This window comes from Orycteropus afer, unplaced genomic scaffold (assembly GCF_000298275.1).
Source record: "Orycteropus afer afer isolate SDZICR_OR568_19922 unplaced genomic scaffold, OryAfe1.0 scaffold00034, whole genome shotgun sequence".
NCBI classification, from domain to species: domain Eukaryota; kingdom Metazoa; phylum Chordata; class Mammalia; order Tubulidentata; family Orycteropodidae; genus Orycteropus; species Orycteropus afer.
The window spans coordinates 1,671,734-1,687,021 of NW_006921621.1; the positions used below are offsets into that span (position 1 = coordinate 1,671,734).

Here is a 15,288-nt window from a genome sequence, read left to right on the forward strand (position 1 = left end):
AGGCCTTCAACGAGATGGATTGATACGGTGGCTGCGATGATGGGCTCAAGTATAGCAGGGATTGTGGGGCTGGCGCGGGATTGGGCAGTGTTTTGTTCTGCTGTGCATGGGTTGGAAATGACTCGACGGCACTTAACAACAACAACAAAGCGTCTCTAAGTGTGTGAGCCATTTTCCTAAGATAAATTTCTCTTTCTCTATGTGTATATAAAAGCTTTACTGGTTTTGCTTCTCTAGAGAACCTAGCCTAACACACCACCTGAGGGGCTCATCTTCCAGTATTATATCACACAAGATTTCAGGGCTATTCATAACATTTTCCAGTAATATATCAGATAATGTTTTACTGCTATTCATAAGGTTTTCACTGGCCAATTCTTTGAGAAGTGGATTGTTCCTTCCTTCTTCTGAGTCTGTCTTAGTCTAGAAGCTCTCCTGAATCCTGTCCACCATGGGTGACCCTGCTGGTATTTGAAATACTGGTGGCATAGCCACCACAGCATGAGAAACTGACATATGAGTGGTGGACATGCATATGAGGTGACTGAAAATATCATGGATTGGGATAGGGGCACTTTAGTCTTCAAAGTGACACCTTTGCTCCTTAACACATTAAAGAGGTCTTTGGCAGCAGATTTGCCCAGTGCAATATTACATCTGATTTCTTTACTGCTGCTTCCATGGGTGTTGACTATGGATCCAAATAAAACGAAATCCCTGATGACTTCAATCTTTTCTCCATTTATTGTGATGTAGCTTATTGGTCCAATCATGAGGATAGTACATTACAAAACTCAGCAAAATAACAAAGATGTGATACTATCAAATAAACTACTGTCATCACTAAAAATTTACCTGTTTTTCACTAACATTCATTTCTGTTTTGGGATTCTGTCCAGGATCCCATATTGCATTTAGTTATTTCTCCTTTGTCTCCTCCATTCTTTCTTTGTCTTTCAAGAAGCTTGACACTTTTGAAGAGTACCAATCAGTTATTTCATTGAATGTCCCTCATTCACCTCATTTTTCATTTGTGGCAAAACATACCACAGAAAAGATGCCCTTTTCAGTGCATCATATCAAGGGGTTCATGATACCAACCATGACCACTTGGTAAAAGAGATTTCTATTGGGTTCCTCCCTTATAAAGTTACTATCCTTCTTTTGCAGTGATAAATGGTACTTTTTTCATTTCCTTCTTTCTTCTTCTTAATTGAAATTCAACTGTATGGGGGAGCTATCTCTTTGGGGATAAGTATTTTACCACTGATGTCGCTTAGAATTACTGACATATAATATATAAAAAGGCTAATATTTAGATGCTTTTAAATTCTCTATAGGCAATGCATGCTCTGTTACCTGTACCTGGGTGGATTGCTCCCACCACCCCATTCCTACAGTCCCTCCCTTTATTATATCACTGGCTACAAAGCTCTAAGCTAGCCCTTGACTCCATCCTCATTTTCTCCCTCTTGACCCTCCATTCACTGTATACTGTCTCTGCCTGAAATGCAGTTCACTCTCAAAGATATTCTCATGGCTTGCTTGGTTTGTCATCTAGCTCTCTGCTCAGAGCTGACCTCCTCAGCGAGGCTTTCTCTGATCCCCTTTCCCATAACTTCCTGTATCCCATTTTATTTTTATAATATGTGTCACTCCCTGTCCTTTTGTATTTATTTGCTTAGTGAACAGAATGTCTTTAAGTAGAATTAAACTTCACGAGGCCCAAGGTTTGTCTATCTTGTTCACTGTTTTTCTCTCAGTGCCTAGAACTATACTACCCCATAGTGTAGCTTGAACAAATCTTTGCTGAATGAATTATTAAATACATGTTCTCTTATGTAAATTTATTTTATGTACATATATACAAAATATCAAGGGCTATAAAATAAATATACTTGTAAAATAAATAAAACATAAAATAAGCAGAGGCTATAATATCTTCTTAACAAATCCTATGGGCTGTACTGTCTGCCTTACACATCCCTTGAGAGCCATGCACACTGCTTTCATCTTTCTTTTTACTTTTTATTGGATTTAAGCTTACAGAGCAAATTCATTTCCCATAAAAACAGTTCATATATGTTTTATTTCATGACAGATTGCAATCCCCAAAATGTATCAGCACTCTTCCTACTTTCTCGCTGTGGTTACTTTTCCCTTGTGTCCTTTCCTATGTATTCCTGCCCTCTGAGCTATCTCTCTGTGCAAATAATGCCCTTCTGATTTCATGTGGTTGATTGTTCTTAGGAGTGTACCCACCTGATGTAAATATTCACCTTATAGGCCTATTTAGCTGGAAGCTGTGGGAGTGAGTTCAATTCCAGGCCCAAAAAAGGTGACTAGGGGTCATAGTCTCAGGGGTTTCACCAGTCTCCATCAGACCAGTAAGCCTGATCTTTTATTATTATTATTATTTTGAGTTTTGTACCACATTTTTCTCTCACTCTATCCAGGGTCTCTTACACTGATCCCTTTCTGAGTAGTTGATAGTGGTAGTCAGGCACCATCTAGTTCTTCTGGTCTCAGGGTCATGTAGGCTGAGATTCCCACGGTCCACTAATCCCTTGGACTAATTGTTTCCATGCATCTTTGGTTTTCTTCATTCTTCTTTGCTCTGGGTAAGGAGAATTACATGACTGCTTGCAAGCTTTTAAGACTCCAGACGTCATTCACCAAAGCAGGATGTGGAACAATGTTTTTGTGTAGTATGTTATGCCAAATGAGCTTGGTGTCCCCCGTGACCATGGTCCCAATGCTTTCATCTTTCTTATGCTCTTCAAAAGCTCCCTTAAGTTTCTCAACTAGCATTCCATTCTGAGTCTCAGATATCTTGTACCAGCTTACTTTTACTTGGGCATTAATCACCTACTTGGGTTTAACGTACACCCACTATTCACTTATCGACATAGTTAGGTGACAGATCAGGTTACCACATTGGTGGTACAGTGGTTAAAGCACTTAGCTGCTAACTGAAAGATCAGAAGTTCAAACTCACCATCTGCTTCATGGGAGAAAGATGTGGCAGTTTGCTTCAGTAAAGATTTACAGCCTTGGACATCCTATGAGGCAGTTCTACTCTATTCTTCAGGGCCACTGTGAGTTAGAATCAACTCAATGGTAATGGGTTTGTTTTTTGGTTCTACATCAAACGATCTTTTGTGTAAACATGTAAGCCTGAGAATTATAACTCTACAGTTTACAAACAGAATGGACAATTTACACAGTACCAAGACAGAACAGAATCTTTGTATATAAAAATTAGTCTCACCAGTGCAGCCAAATAACGAAGCACCTTGTTATCATTCACCAGCATTTTAACAATGTCTTTTCTCGGAGCTTTTGGAATCAGAGCAAAGCAATTCTGAGCAGAATCCTCAACTAGTCCATAACCATTATAGGGAGGTAATTCCTGGAGACACACAGGAAGCAAGAAGGAAAGCAGATGTTATACATGTTAAAATTGCGCTAAAGGTAATTTCTTAAAAACCTTCTGGGAAACATTTATCCAAAAATAATTCCTACATATAAAGGTTTAGTCAGAAAAAAAATAACATATAACTTACTTTCTTCCTTTTTATTTATGGATTTTACCTCATGCTCACTGATCACAGAAATGGCTGATGATGCAACGAAGTAAGCCCATGCTAGGTAGAAACTTATTTATTCCATAACCTTTTACTGTCAGAGTAGGTCTCAGCCCCATCCCAGTACCAGCCTTGGCCTTTGTGGTCATTCCAAAATGAGGAAGCCCATGGCTCTGTCTGGGACCAATTTGTCCTAGGATATAGACCTCAGATCTGGAAACTGTTTCCTTAGTTCACCTAAACTGTGTGTGTGTGTGCTGGAGTTGAGGGAGGGGGTGGGCAGGACTTGGTGCATGCTACTTTCTCTCCTAATTACCCCCATATTTCTAATATTCTTATTTTTTTAATTTTTTGCCCCACAGAAGAGAGATGATTGTCATACATTTTTGGGAATTCAAAACCTCTGTTCTTTCCGTAAAAAAGCACACTTCAGAAACCAAATTTCAGATCAAAGTTACTTGGTAAGTGAGTAGTAGACATGTATGTTACTTTCTTGTGACCACCTGGATCCACCTGAGTGGAAATGGGGGAAGTGCAGCAAAGAAGAAACAGGCTGAGTTTGGTACTCTTTGACCTAGGCCCAGAGGCTGGGGATGAGAGGAAGGGCTGGCTGGTCTGAAGTGCAATGAATTGTGAGCCTACGGGCATTGAAATAGTCCCTGAGGACTGAAGATGTGAGAGAAGGTGCTGGCTGGCCTGAAGTGAAGGGAAGAGTGTGACTCCCAAACTTGGCAGCTGGTACCCATGACCTAGCTGGGATGGCTAGAGCTGAGCTGACCAGAACCCGACCAAATGAAGAGGAAGATGATTGACACGGCTGGTGTTAAGTTGCTGCAATTTGATGGCTTGAGCTGGGCTGGACTTTGCTTGTTTATGGATCTAGATGCCTGAAGTTTCCAAACAGAACAGAAGATGATTTTCCAGAGAGAAAGGACCATGCTTGTCTCCTCAGAGTACTGGCTTGATAGGGATGGGCAAATTAGAAATTGGCTATTTAAAATGGGGGGAGATAAAGGCATGAAGTGGCTGGCTTACACGCTTTCATGGGTGTGGTTATTCTTAAACTGATGGTGAAGGGGATGTGAATTTTTGAAGTTTAAAAGGGATAATGGCTAGAAAAGCCAGGGGGTGGCCTGTGGTATAGTAAATTACTTTGTGTGGCTTTTCTACCCATAAGTCTTTGTAAACTCCAAGGTGGAATTTGCTATGAGCAACTGAGGAGCTCCTGATTGCTGAAGGCGTCCACCTGGAGTATTTCTGTTGGGAGTGGCACAAAACAATGTTCTGGGAGGTGCCCACTCTCTCTCAGGTGCTTAGAGTTCTGATGCCATAATTGGCTAGTTTGACCACCGTGCGGGCTCTAAAGGAGACCTCCAGGAGGCAGAACTCTCTCGGACTGCTGGTCAAGGAAGACTTACTGCTGAAAGAGACACGGGCTCCTGAGACACACATTGCTGGGAAAGAGACACAAGAGACACGCACCCCAGAAAGAGACTGTGAGAGACTCTTGGCTGAGGGACGGTGGGCTGGGAGAGAGACTGAGCGTTCTTCCTGAATTTGAGTTGTAGACTGGTGCTTCCCTAATAAACCCTGTAATCTGTGAGTTCTGTGTGGCCACTGCAGTGAATTATCGAACCCAGGAGAGAGGTGGTGGGTGCTTTGGGAGGAATGGTTGGTGAAAGGGCTGGAGGGAGGCAGCATGTTTGGCCTTGCAGTAATAGGCCTTGGGTTACTGCTGTCTTCCTCTTGTGAGATTAGAGGAGGTCAGAACATGTGGCCTCCTTGCCATTTTTGCAGTAAGTTAGTGTGAAGGTATAGGATAAGCGTATGTGTTTCATTTAGGCTTCATGAAGAACTGAAAACAACACTCTAGGATGCTAAGATTTGTTTGCCTAAAAACAAGTACTTCAGACAATAAGTTTATTTTCCTTTTTCTCATCGTGCTGGGCGGACATCAGCAGAGTACTTTATCCCTGACTCCTTTTTGCTATGCTTTCTCAGCAAAATCAGCTTGCACTATGCCTTTTTACCTCTAGATACTGTTCTGGTTACCTAGTGCCACTCTGACAGGAATATACCACAAATGTGGATGGCCTTAAACAAACAGGAATTCATTCTTACAATTTGGAGGCTTTAAGTCCAAGTTCAAAGTGCCAGGCTCTAAGGACTGGGTGAAAGCCCCTAAACCTTGGGCTTCAGCTCTGCCTTCTGTTCCAGCCTACTGGAGCAAAAGGGTTTTCTTCACTCAGCTGCTGGCTGCTGAGGCTGACAAGCCCATGCTTGACAAGTAAAAAGGCACCGTCCTGATGTTACCAAACAACATGGCAGGCCATCAATTCAAGTCCATTGAAAGTTCTAAGGTTGGCAGAGCATGGTAGGCTGCTGAAAAATGACACAGCTATATGCAGGGTTCAAGCATGCCACAAGCTAGAGACCATTCCCAAAGCTGTTTCTTATATACGGGAAGCAGACCACATCCCTAAAGCAGCTACTCAGCTGCTTGTGGTAGGTCCCACCATGGAGGTGACTGCCAGTCTCATCATGGGGAATAACTACCACCAGCTGCCCAGCCACTCAACCAGGCCCAGTCAAGTTGACATACAAGCTTAACCACCCAAGATAAATTCCCCAAATCATTTGTTTAAATATTGTATTCAAGCACTTGAACAAATAGGTCCATATGATTCCTGGTACCATCCATAACAGGGTATTCCCTCAACAACCAATGACTGTTATGTTCCTCCAAGGTATAGTTCTTTGAACACTGACCCCTTACCCATTTTCTGGGGCTGGAGTTAATTGATCATAATGCTGGAATATGACTAGTGGATCCAGCAGTTAGACAACGGCTTAATTTTATAGAGGTTAGGATTTATAATACATCACAAAATGGATGACAATTACATCATATCACAAAATGGAAGACAACCACAGAGTACTGGGAATCATGACCTAGCCAAGTTGACAAATATTTTGGAGGGACATAATTTAATCATGACATTCCATTCTTTGGGCCCCCAAAATTCATGTCCTTGACACAAGTAAAATACATTCACCTCATCATATAAACCTAAAAGTCTTAAATCGACTCCAAGGCCAAAATCTCATCTTCTGAATCAAATATGGGTGAGACTTTACATATATTCCATCCCAGAGCAAAATTCCTCTTCATCTCCTACTATGTATCCAGATAGAACCAGCCTAAGACAGAACACATCTGGTAATTGTATACATGTTTATTTACTCCTGATCTAGAAGATCAGCTTAACCTATAAGTGTCTTGATTCTCAGATTGAATATACCCAATTCATATCCACCCCTCTCCATGACCATTGGGCAGAACTCTTTCCAGACTCTGCTATAACTTCCCAGGCCTAGTTGCCAACTAAGCAGTCCAGGATTAAAATGACTGAAGTATAATGACTAAGGTATTTTCTGCTTGGTAGGTAAAGTTTTCCTCCTTATTACTGACAAAGACTTCCATAGAGTCCTGCACAGACAGTATTTATTTGTAGTAGATCTTATTTACTGTGGAGAATTTACTAGAAACAAACTGACTAAACACTGATTAATGTGCCATCTGTACAGGTTTAGATTTAGCTTTATTTTACAGAGGGCTGAGATTAGCCAAAACAAACAAACAAAAAATCTACAGTGATTCTTCATTCAGTTATCTCTGCTCTTTATCCAAGCCTCCTCTTCACTTTCTTTCCTTAGAAAATATGTTAGAAGAAAAAAGATAATTGTAATGGCAGTAGGGATCAGATGTATCCTAGGAATCAAAAGCTTTCATCTGGTTGAAAAGTGGATCAAAGTCTTTTCATTAAGAAAGTACACCATTAAAATGGAAAAACCCCACACACACCCTACCATCTCAAGCACTGGTTACATAAAACTCATTCTTTGTAAGATTGTTTGCCATTCAATAATTGTCTTGTACCTTAGAATGTGACCTTGGCCATGTCCCTTAAACTAATCTCAGACTATCGTATCTATGAACTAAAATGCTTCATCTATACTAGAAGAGCAAAATAAGAGGACTCACAGTTACCAATTTTGAAATGTGCTACTGAAGCTACAGTAATCAAAACAGTGTGGTACTGATACAGGGTTAGATATAAAGGCCAATGGAATAGAATTGATAGCCCAGAAATAAACCCATACATCTATAGCCAATTGATGTTGACAAGGGTGTCAAGGCCATTGATGGGGGAAAAACAGTCTCCGACAAATGGTACTGGGAAAACTAGATGTCCGCATGCAAAAGAATGAAGTTAGACCCTACCTCATACCACATATAAAATTAACTCAGAATGGATGAAAGACCTAAATATAAAAACTAAAAGCATAAAACTTTTAGAAGAAAACATAGGGGTAAAGCTTCAAGACTTTGTTTTGACAATGAATTCTTAGATATGATACCAAAAGCATAAGCAACAAAAGACAAAATAGATAAATTGGATTCCATCAATATTAATAACTTACACACATCAGAGGACTTATCAACAAAATGAAGAGACAATTTCCAGAATGGAAGAAAATATTTGGGAACCATGTATCTGATAAAGGTTTAATGTCCAGAACAGATAAAGAACTACAACTCAACAACAAAAAGACAACCCAGTTTCAAAATGGGAAAGGGACTTGAATAGACAATTTTTTTTCCAAAGAAGATACACAAATGGCCAATAAGCATATGAAAAGATGCTCAGCATTATTAGTTAATAGGGAAATGCCAATCAAAACCACAATGAGATAGCACTTCACACCCACTTGTTGCTGTTAAGTGCTGTCAAGTCAGTTCTGACTCAGAGTGACCTTCTTTATAACAGAACAAAACACTGCCTGGTCCTGCACCATCCTCACAATCTATTGAGGCCTCTGTTACAGCCACTGTGTCAATCCATCTCATTGAGGGTTTTCCTCTTTTTCATTGACCTTCTTTTTTTACCAAGCATGATATCCTTCTCCAGGGACTGGTCCCCCCTGACAACATGACCAAAGTATGAGAGGTGAATTCTTGTCATCCTCGCATCTAAGAAGCATTCTAGCTCTACTTTGTCCAAGACAGATTCATTTATTCTTCTGGCGGTCCATGGTATATTCAATATTCTTCACCAACACCATAATTCAAATGCATCAATTCTTCTTCAGTCTTCCTTACTTATTGTCAACACCCACTAGGATAGTTCTTATTAGAAAAACAGAAAATAACAAGTGTTGGCAAGAATGTGAAGAAATTGGAATCCTCATGTATTGCTGATGGGGATTTAAAATGGTGCTGCTACTGTGGAAGACAGTTTGGGAGTTCCTCAGAACATTAAACAGAATTACCATGCCCCAGAAGTTCCACTCCTATGTATATACCCAAAAGACTTGAAAGCAGGACTCAAACAGATATGTAGACACCAATGTTCACTGCAGCATTATTCACAATAATCAAAAGGTGGAAATAACCCAAGTGTCCATCAACAGATGAATGGATAAACAAAATATGGTATATACATACTGTCTTAATTCTCTAGTGCTGTCATAACAGAAATACCACAAATGGGTGGCTTTAACAAACAGGAATTTATTCTTTTACAGTTTACGAGGCTGTTGTTGTTACATGCCATCGAGTCAGACCCGACTCATAATGAGCCCTCCTTGGGTTTCCAAGGCGGTATCACTACAGAAGTAGATTACCCAATCTTCCTTCTGAGGAGTGGCTGGTGGGTTTGAACCTCCAGCCTTCTGGTTAGCAGTCAAGTGCCTTAGGCACCACACTACCAGAGCTCCTTTTACAAGGCTAGAAGTCTAAAGTCAGTGTGTCAGCTCCAGGAGTTGGCGGAAGACCCTCAACTTTGGACTTTAGCTCTTCCTCTTATTCCAGGACAACTGGACCTGGAGATGTCTCCTAACACAGCTGCTGGATGCTGTGGCTGACAAACCTAAGGTTAGCAGGTAAAATGTCACAATCCCAAGATCAGCAGGTAGCATGGCTGGTTACTGGTTCAAGTCCAGGAATGGGAGATGAAGACTCAGCCAAATGCAGGATCAAAAATGTGCCCAAAAGCTAGAGAACTTTCTCAAAGCTTCTCCATGTATACTGGAAGCAGGCCATGCCTCAAAGGCAACTAATTAGCTGTTCACGGCAGACTGCATGATGGAGGTGATTACACTACATCCAATCTCATCATGGGGAATAACTACATTAAGTACCAAGTCACTCAAAATCATGGCCCAGCCAAGTTGACACACAACCTTAACTACCACACATACAATGAAATATTATTAGCCATAAAGAGAAAAGAAGTTCTGATATATGTTATGAGTTGGATGAACCTTGAAAACAAGTGAAACAAGCCAGACACAAAAGGGAAAATATTGTATGGTTTCGCTTGTATAAAATACCTAGAATAGCCAAATGCATAGAGAGATATGAAATATTTATTAGTGGTTACCAGGGGCTGGGAGGAAGGAGAAATAAGAAGTTATTGGTTAATGGGCATTGAGTTTGTTTGGGGTGATAAAAGTTGTTTAGACATTAATAGTGGTGATAGCTGCACACCTGGTGAATATAGCTAATGTTACTGAATTGTGCACTTAAAAATGGTTAAAATGGCAAATGTTTTGTTATATATATACTTATGTTTTGGTTACTTAGTGCTCCTATACCAGATATACCATGAATGGGATGGCTTTAATGAACAGGCATTTATTCTCTTAGAGTTTCCAAACTCACTGCCATGGAGTCAGTCCTGACTCATAGCAACTCCTCCTTGGATTTCCGAGGCTATATCTCTACAGAAGTAGATTGCCCAACCTTTCTTCTGAGGAGTGGCTTGTGGGTTTGAACCGCCAGCCTTCTGGTTAGCAGTCAAATGCCTTAGGCACTACATCATCAGTGCACTATGCTACCAGAGCTCCCTCTTAGAGTTTAGAAGGCTAGAAATCTGAGTTAAAAGTGCCAAGCTCTAGGTGCTGGGTGAGAGCCCCTCAACCTTGGGCTTCAGCTCTGTTTTTCGCTCCAGCATACTGAAGCTGGAGGCTTTTCTTCACTCAGGTGCTGAGGCTGGCAAACTAAAGGTTGACAAGTAAAAAGGCACAGTGCCAAGATTATCAAACAACACAGCAGGCCACTAATTCAAGTTCATTAACAGTCCCAACACTGGCAGACAACACGGCAGGCCACTGAGATGAAGACTCAACTTCATGCAGAGTTCAAGCATGCCAAGAAGCCCAGAGACCTTTCTCAAGGCTTCTCCTTTTATACTGGAAGCAGACCACATTCCTAAGGCTTAGCTGCTCTAGTAGATTCCACCATGGAGTTGATTACCAGTCTCATAGGGGGAATAACTACACCCAGCTGCCTAGCCACTCAAAACTAGGCCCAACAAAGTTGACACACAATCTTAACTACCACAATATACAAATAATAAAAAGAAAAAAATCTACATTTGTTCATGTGGTATTTTTTCCTGTATTATGCAACAAATAATGCTAAAATATTGGGCTGGGCTGGGGGTGTGTGATAGTTAAGTTTATGTGCCAACAAACTTAAGTTGGCTGGGCCTGGTTGAGTGCTGGGCAGCTGAACGTAAGTTATTCCTCATGGTGAGACTGGTAATTAACTCTATGGTGGAATCTACTGGAGCAGCTGAGTAGCTGTTTTGGGATGTGGTCTACTTCCAGTATATAAGCAGCAGCTTTGAGAATGGTCTCTAGCTTATGGCATCCTTGAACCCTGCATGTAGCCAAGTCGTTGTTCAGCAGCCTACCATGCTCTGCTGATCTTGGGACTTTCAATGGAGTTGAATCAATGGCCTGCTGTGTTGTTCAGTAACATCGGGACTGTGCCCTTTTACTTGTCAAGCTTGGGCTTGTCAGCCTCAGCAGCCAGCAGCTGAGTGAAGAAAAGCCTCTGGCTTCCGTGGGCTGGGAGCAGAAGTCAGAGCTGAAGCCCAAGGTTGAGGGGCTTTCACCCAGCCCCTAGAGCCTGGCACTCTGAACTGGGACTTAAAGCCTCCAAACTGTAAGTGAATAAACTCCCGTTTGTTAAAGCCATCCCATTTTTGGTATATTCCTGTCAGAGTAGTGCTAGGTAACCAGAACAGGATGGCAAAGGTTTTGTTGTAAATCTTTATCAATGAGCATATTGATTTTTATTAGAGGAAAAAAAAAAAAAAACCTGACAGCAAGAGGTATTATCATCACCCACACTTCCTTTCAGAAGTGACATTGCCCCTGGGAACTCAAAACATACCAAAATCCAAATCTTTCTAATTGTTTTCATGAAACACTGGTTCTAAAAAGCTTGCCTAAAATATCACCTGCCTTTTTGAGGAACACCATGTACATCATAGGCTATCCTCTTCAGTCTAGTTGAAAAAACAGGTCTCCTATTTGTTAGGCACTATATTAAGCACTGAGAGCATAAAAATGAATAGGACATCATCCCTGCCATGAAGGAAATTATAGCCTAGCAGAAAAGATTCATAACCAGATATTTGAATATAATTGAGTTTTCAGTGGAAGGGGTCACAGAGTATCCCAGGAATGCAGATGAGAGGTTTTTAGGCCTGCTTGGAGCTTTAGGGAAGCCTTCTTTACAGACAGGAGGCCTAGAAGAATGAGGAAGGGCTATGTAAAGGAATGCTGGAAAAGTAATTCAAGCAGGTGGAAGAGTATTAGCAAAAGTCTAGGCGATGTTGTTCTGACAAAACCACATGCAATTCAGTAACTGAAGAATGAGTACAAGGAAAGGGGTGGCAGATGCAGGATGGTGGGTAGGGAGAACCAGGGGCTTAGGCAGAGAGGAAATCAGTAATTCCATCCTTTTGCTCATAGCCTTCTTTAGAAGAGAAAGATTCTAGTGACATTAATTGATACTCACAGTAGCGATATAAAGATTGGCCACAGGTTTTAACCCCCTATTTTATAGATGGCACTAGACATAGATTGTATGAGTTACTCCTACCTTAAGTGGCATAACATCAGTGTTTAGTCCATGATACTGTTCTGTTTTCTATAATATGTAAGGTTTTTTTTAACCTGTATTTTATTTATTTATTTACTTGGAAATGATTACTTACTTTCTTTATAATATGTAATTTTTTAAAAGCATGCAATTCTTATTTTAAACTCTTAACACATGGGGTCTAACAGAATTCTGCAGTCTCACACTTGTCAAATTATTATTTCAGTGTCTTAAAAGTGCCATGACCTTACTGTGGTGTCACAGTGAACTTTGCCATGCATAGAATGGAATTATGTGGTTCTAAGAAAAGCTTTGTTGCAATGAGAGAAAGCCATCCTCCAACAACTTAATCAGTCTTCTATTGCACTCACTTTTATTTTGTTAAAATATGTACAACAAAACATACACCTATTCAATAATTTTTATACACAGATGAATGACATTGGTTACATTCTTTGTATTGTATCACCGTTCCCACTATTTCTACTGCACATTTCTATTTCTTTGATTACTGGTTAGATTAAGAATCTTTTCGTATGTTTATTGGCCATTTGTCTTTCTTGTTTTGTGAACTGCTTTATTTCATATTCTTTGTCCATTTCTTATTGGGTATTCATTTTCCTCTTTTCCCCCCTTTTTCTTAAGTTTCCATATCAAAAGATTAATTTTCTCACCACACTCAAACTAGTGCTTCATTACCTGTTTCACAGGTGGTGGTTCCTTCTTGCTCACATCAATAACTGGTAAGTCAGTGATTCCAAACTTTTCTCTGTAAAACTGTCGAGTAAATGGATCACAATCATAAATGAAGAACGTTCTCCCAAGGATAGTGAGTGGTTTCCCAACAATAAAGTCCTTGGCAGTATACCATTCCAACACTTCTTGATCAGAAATTTCTAGCACACACTGAGGGAAGTTCTCTAACATAAGACAGAGGAGAGAGAATAGGAGGAGGAATGAGTATGGGAAGAAAGGCTGACACACAACACCTAACGATTCTTGAGAACCTGAGGGAGTGCAGTCTTGTAATATGGTCAAGGATCAAGGACTCCCTTACATCCCTACTAGAATATAAGGATCTGTACTTCTATCTATTGACAGCATGGAGACAGTTTTTGTAAAGTATCTCTCCATATTTAGCTGCAACTATCATTCAGAGTTACTAATCTTAGTAGAATTAATGCCTAGAAGAAATTACTACAAAAAGAATAAATGTCCTTCTATACACATGGAGTCTCAGACCTAAAAGGGATTCAAGTCACTTGGGTGGAAGACCAGAATTGTACCTTAGTCCCAGTGTCATAAGATTCCTAGAATGGAAGAGGCTGAGTATAAGGATAGAGGAGGTAGCAGCCAGGCTATGGGAAACTAGGGCACAGTTCTAGTTGCCACTATCGGAGAACACAAGTCCAGTGTGGCCATTCACTCAAGAAAACTGAGAAACCTACATTTCTATATGTGAACTCTCCTAATTTTAAAATGATGGAAATTAATTTTTATTCCCATTTGTCTCTTTTCCTTACTATCATTCTTCTCTCTCTGGCATGGCATCATTCTAATGTGCAGCTTTTTTGTCTGATTGTATGTATACTACGTTTTTCTTTGTAATTTTATTGTGGTAAACTATATATAAGAAAATGTTGCTATTTCACTTTTACATGTACAATTGAGTGACATTAATTACATTCACCATGTTGTGTAACCATCGCCACCACTATCTGCTTCCAAATTTTTTCTTAACAGAAACTTGATACCCCTTAAGCAACAAACTACCCTTTTCCTCTCCCACCTATCCCTGGTAACCACTAATAAACTTTGATCTCTATGCACTTGCCTATTCTAGGTATTTCATATATGTGGGAGCATAAATATTTGTCCTTTTGTGTCTGACTTACTTCATCCACTTTGTAGCATATATCAGAACTTTATTTCCTTTTTATGGGTGAATAATGTTCCATGCATGTGTATACTATATAATATTTATCCACCCATCTGTTGATGGATACTTGGGTTGTTTACACCTTCTGGCTATTGTAAATAATTCTGAAGTGGTCATTGGTGTATAAGAATCTGAGTCCCTGCTTTCATTGCTGGGTCATATGGTAATTTTGTGTTTAATTTTCTGAGGAATGTACTACGCTTTATGTGCACATATTTTATATTATGTAAATGGCATTGCGATATACATCTAATTTTACTTCCTTTTTTCTATATGCATTATGTTTTTAAGATCCATCCATTTGCTTTCTATGTACTTCTAGTTTATTGCTTTTAACTGCTGAATGGTAATCAAGATATTATCTCCTCCACATTTTGTCTATCTACTCTTGCAATGGCAGAAACCCCAAATACCTTGCTCACAAATAACAGTGTGCTTTTTTAAACATTGTGCAGGCCACAGACACATGAGGAGGGTGAAACTAGCCTGCACACTGCCAACTGTTTATAACTCCTAATCTTCTTTCTCAATACCTGGATTTTCTTACCTTTTAGTTCCCAAAAATACAGTGAAAAGAAAATAATAAATGAAAATATTTATAGAGTTGTCAGTCACCCAAGCATGCATGACATGAGAGATGTCATTACATGTGACCAAGATGACATTTTTGTAAGAGAAAATTCTTAAAGTACTAAGTCAGTAACTAAAGCAAGCCCACTTATCCCAGGAAATATATTGGTGATGGCAGATGTCAACTGCATGTTGCTGCATACTCACTCTCTAACCCACTAGGTTATTTT

The 15,288-nt window shown here is 40.0% G+C and overlaps 1 protein-coding gene across 1 annotated transcript in view; it reads right to left on the bottom strand.

The window, feature by feature from the left end:
• EFHC1 (EF-hand domain containing 1) overlaps positions 1-15,288 on the bottom strand; it is a 77,772-nt gene that overhangs the window by 30,937 nt on the left and 31,547 nt on the right. The window contains exons 6-7 of the mRNA XM_007936144.2: positions 13,249-13,469; positions 3,272-3,412 (exon numbers count right to left, since the gene is read on the bottom strand). Of these exons, the coding sequence (XP_007934335.1) occupies positions 3,272-3,412; positions 13,249-13,469 (362 nt within the window). The remainder of the gene's footprint in view (positions 1-3,271; positions 3,413-13,248; positions 13,470-15,288) is intronic.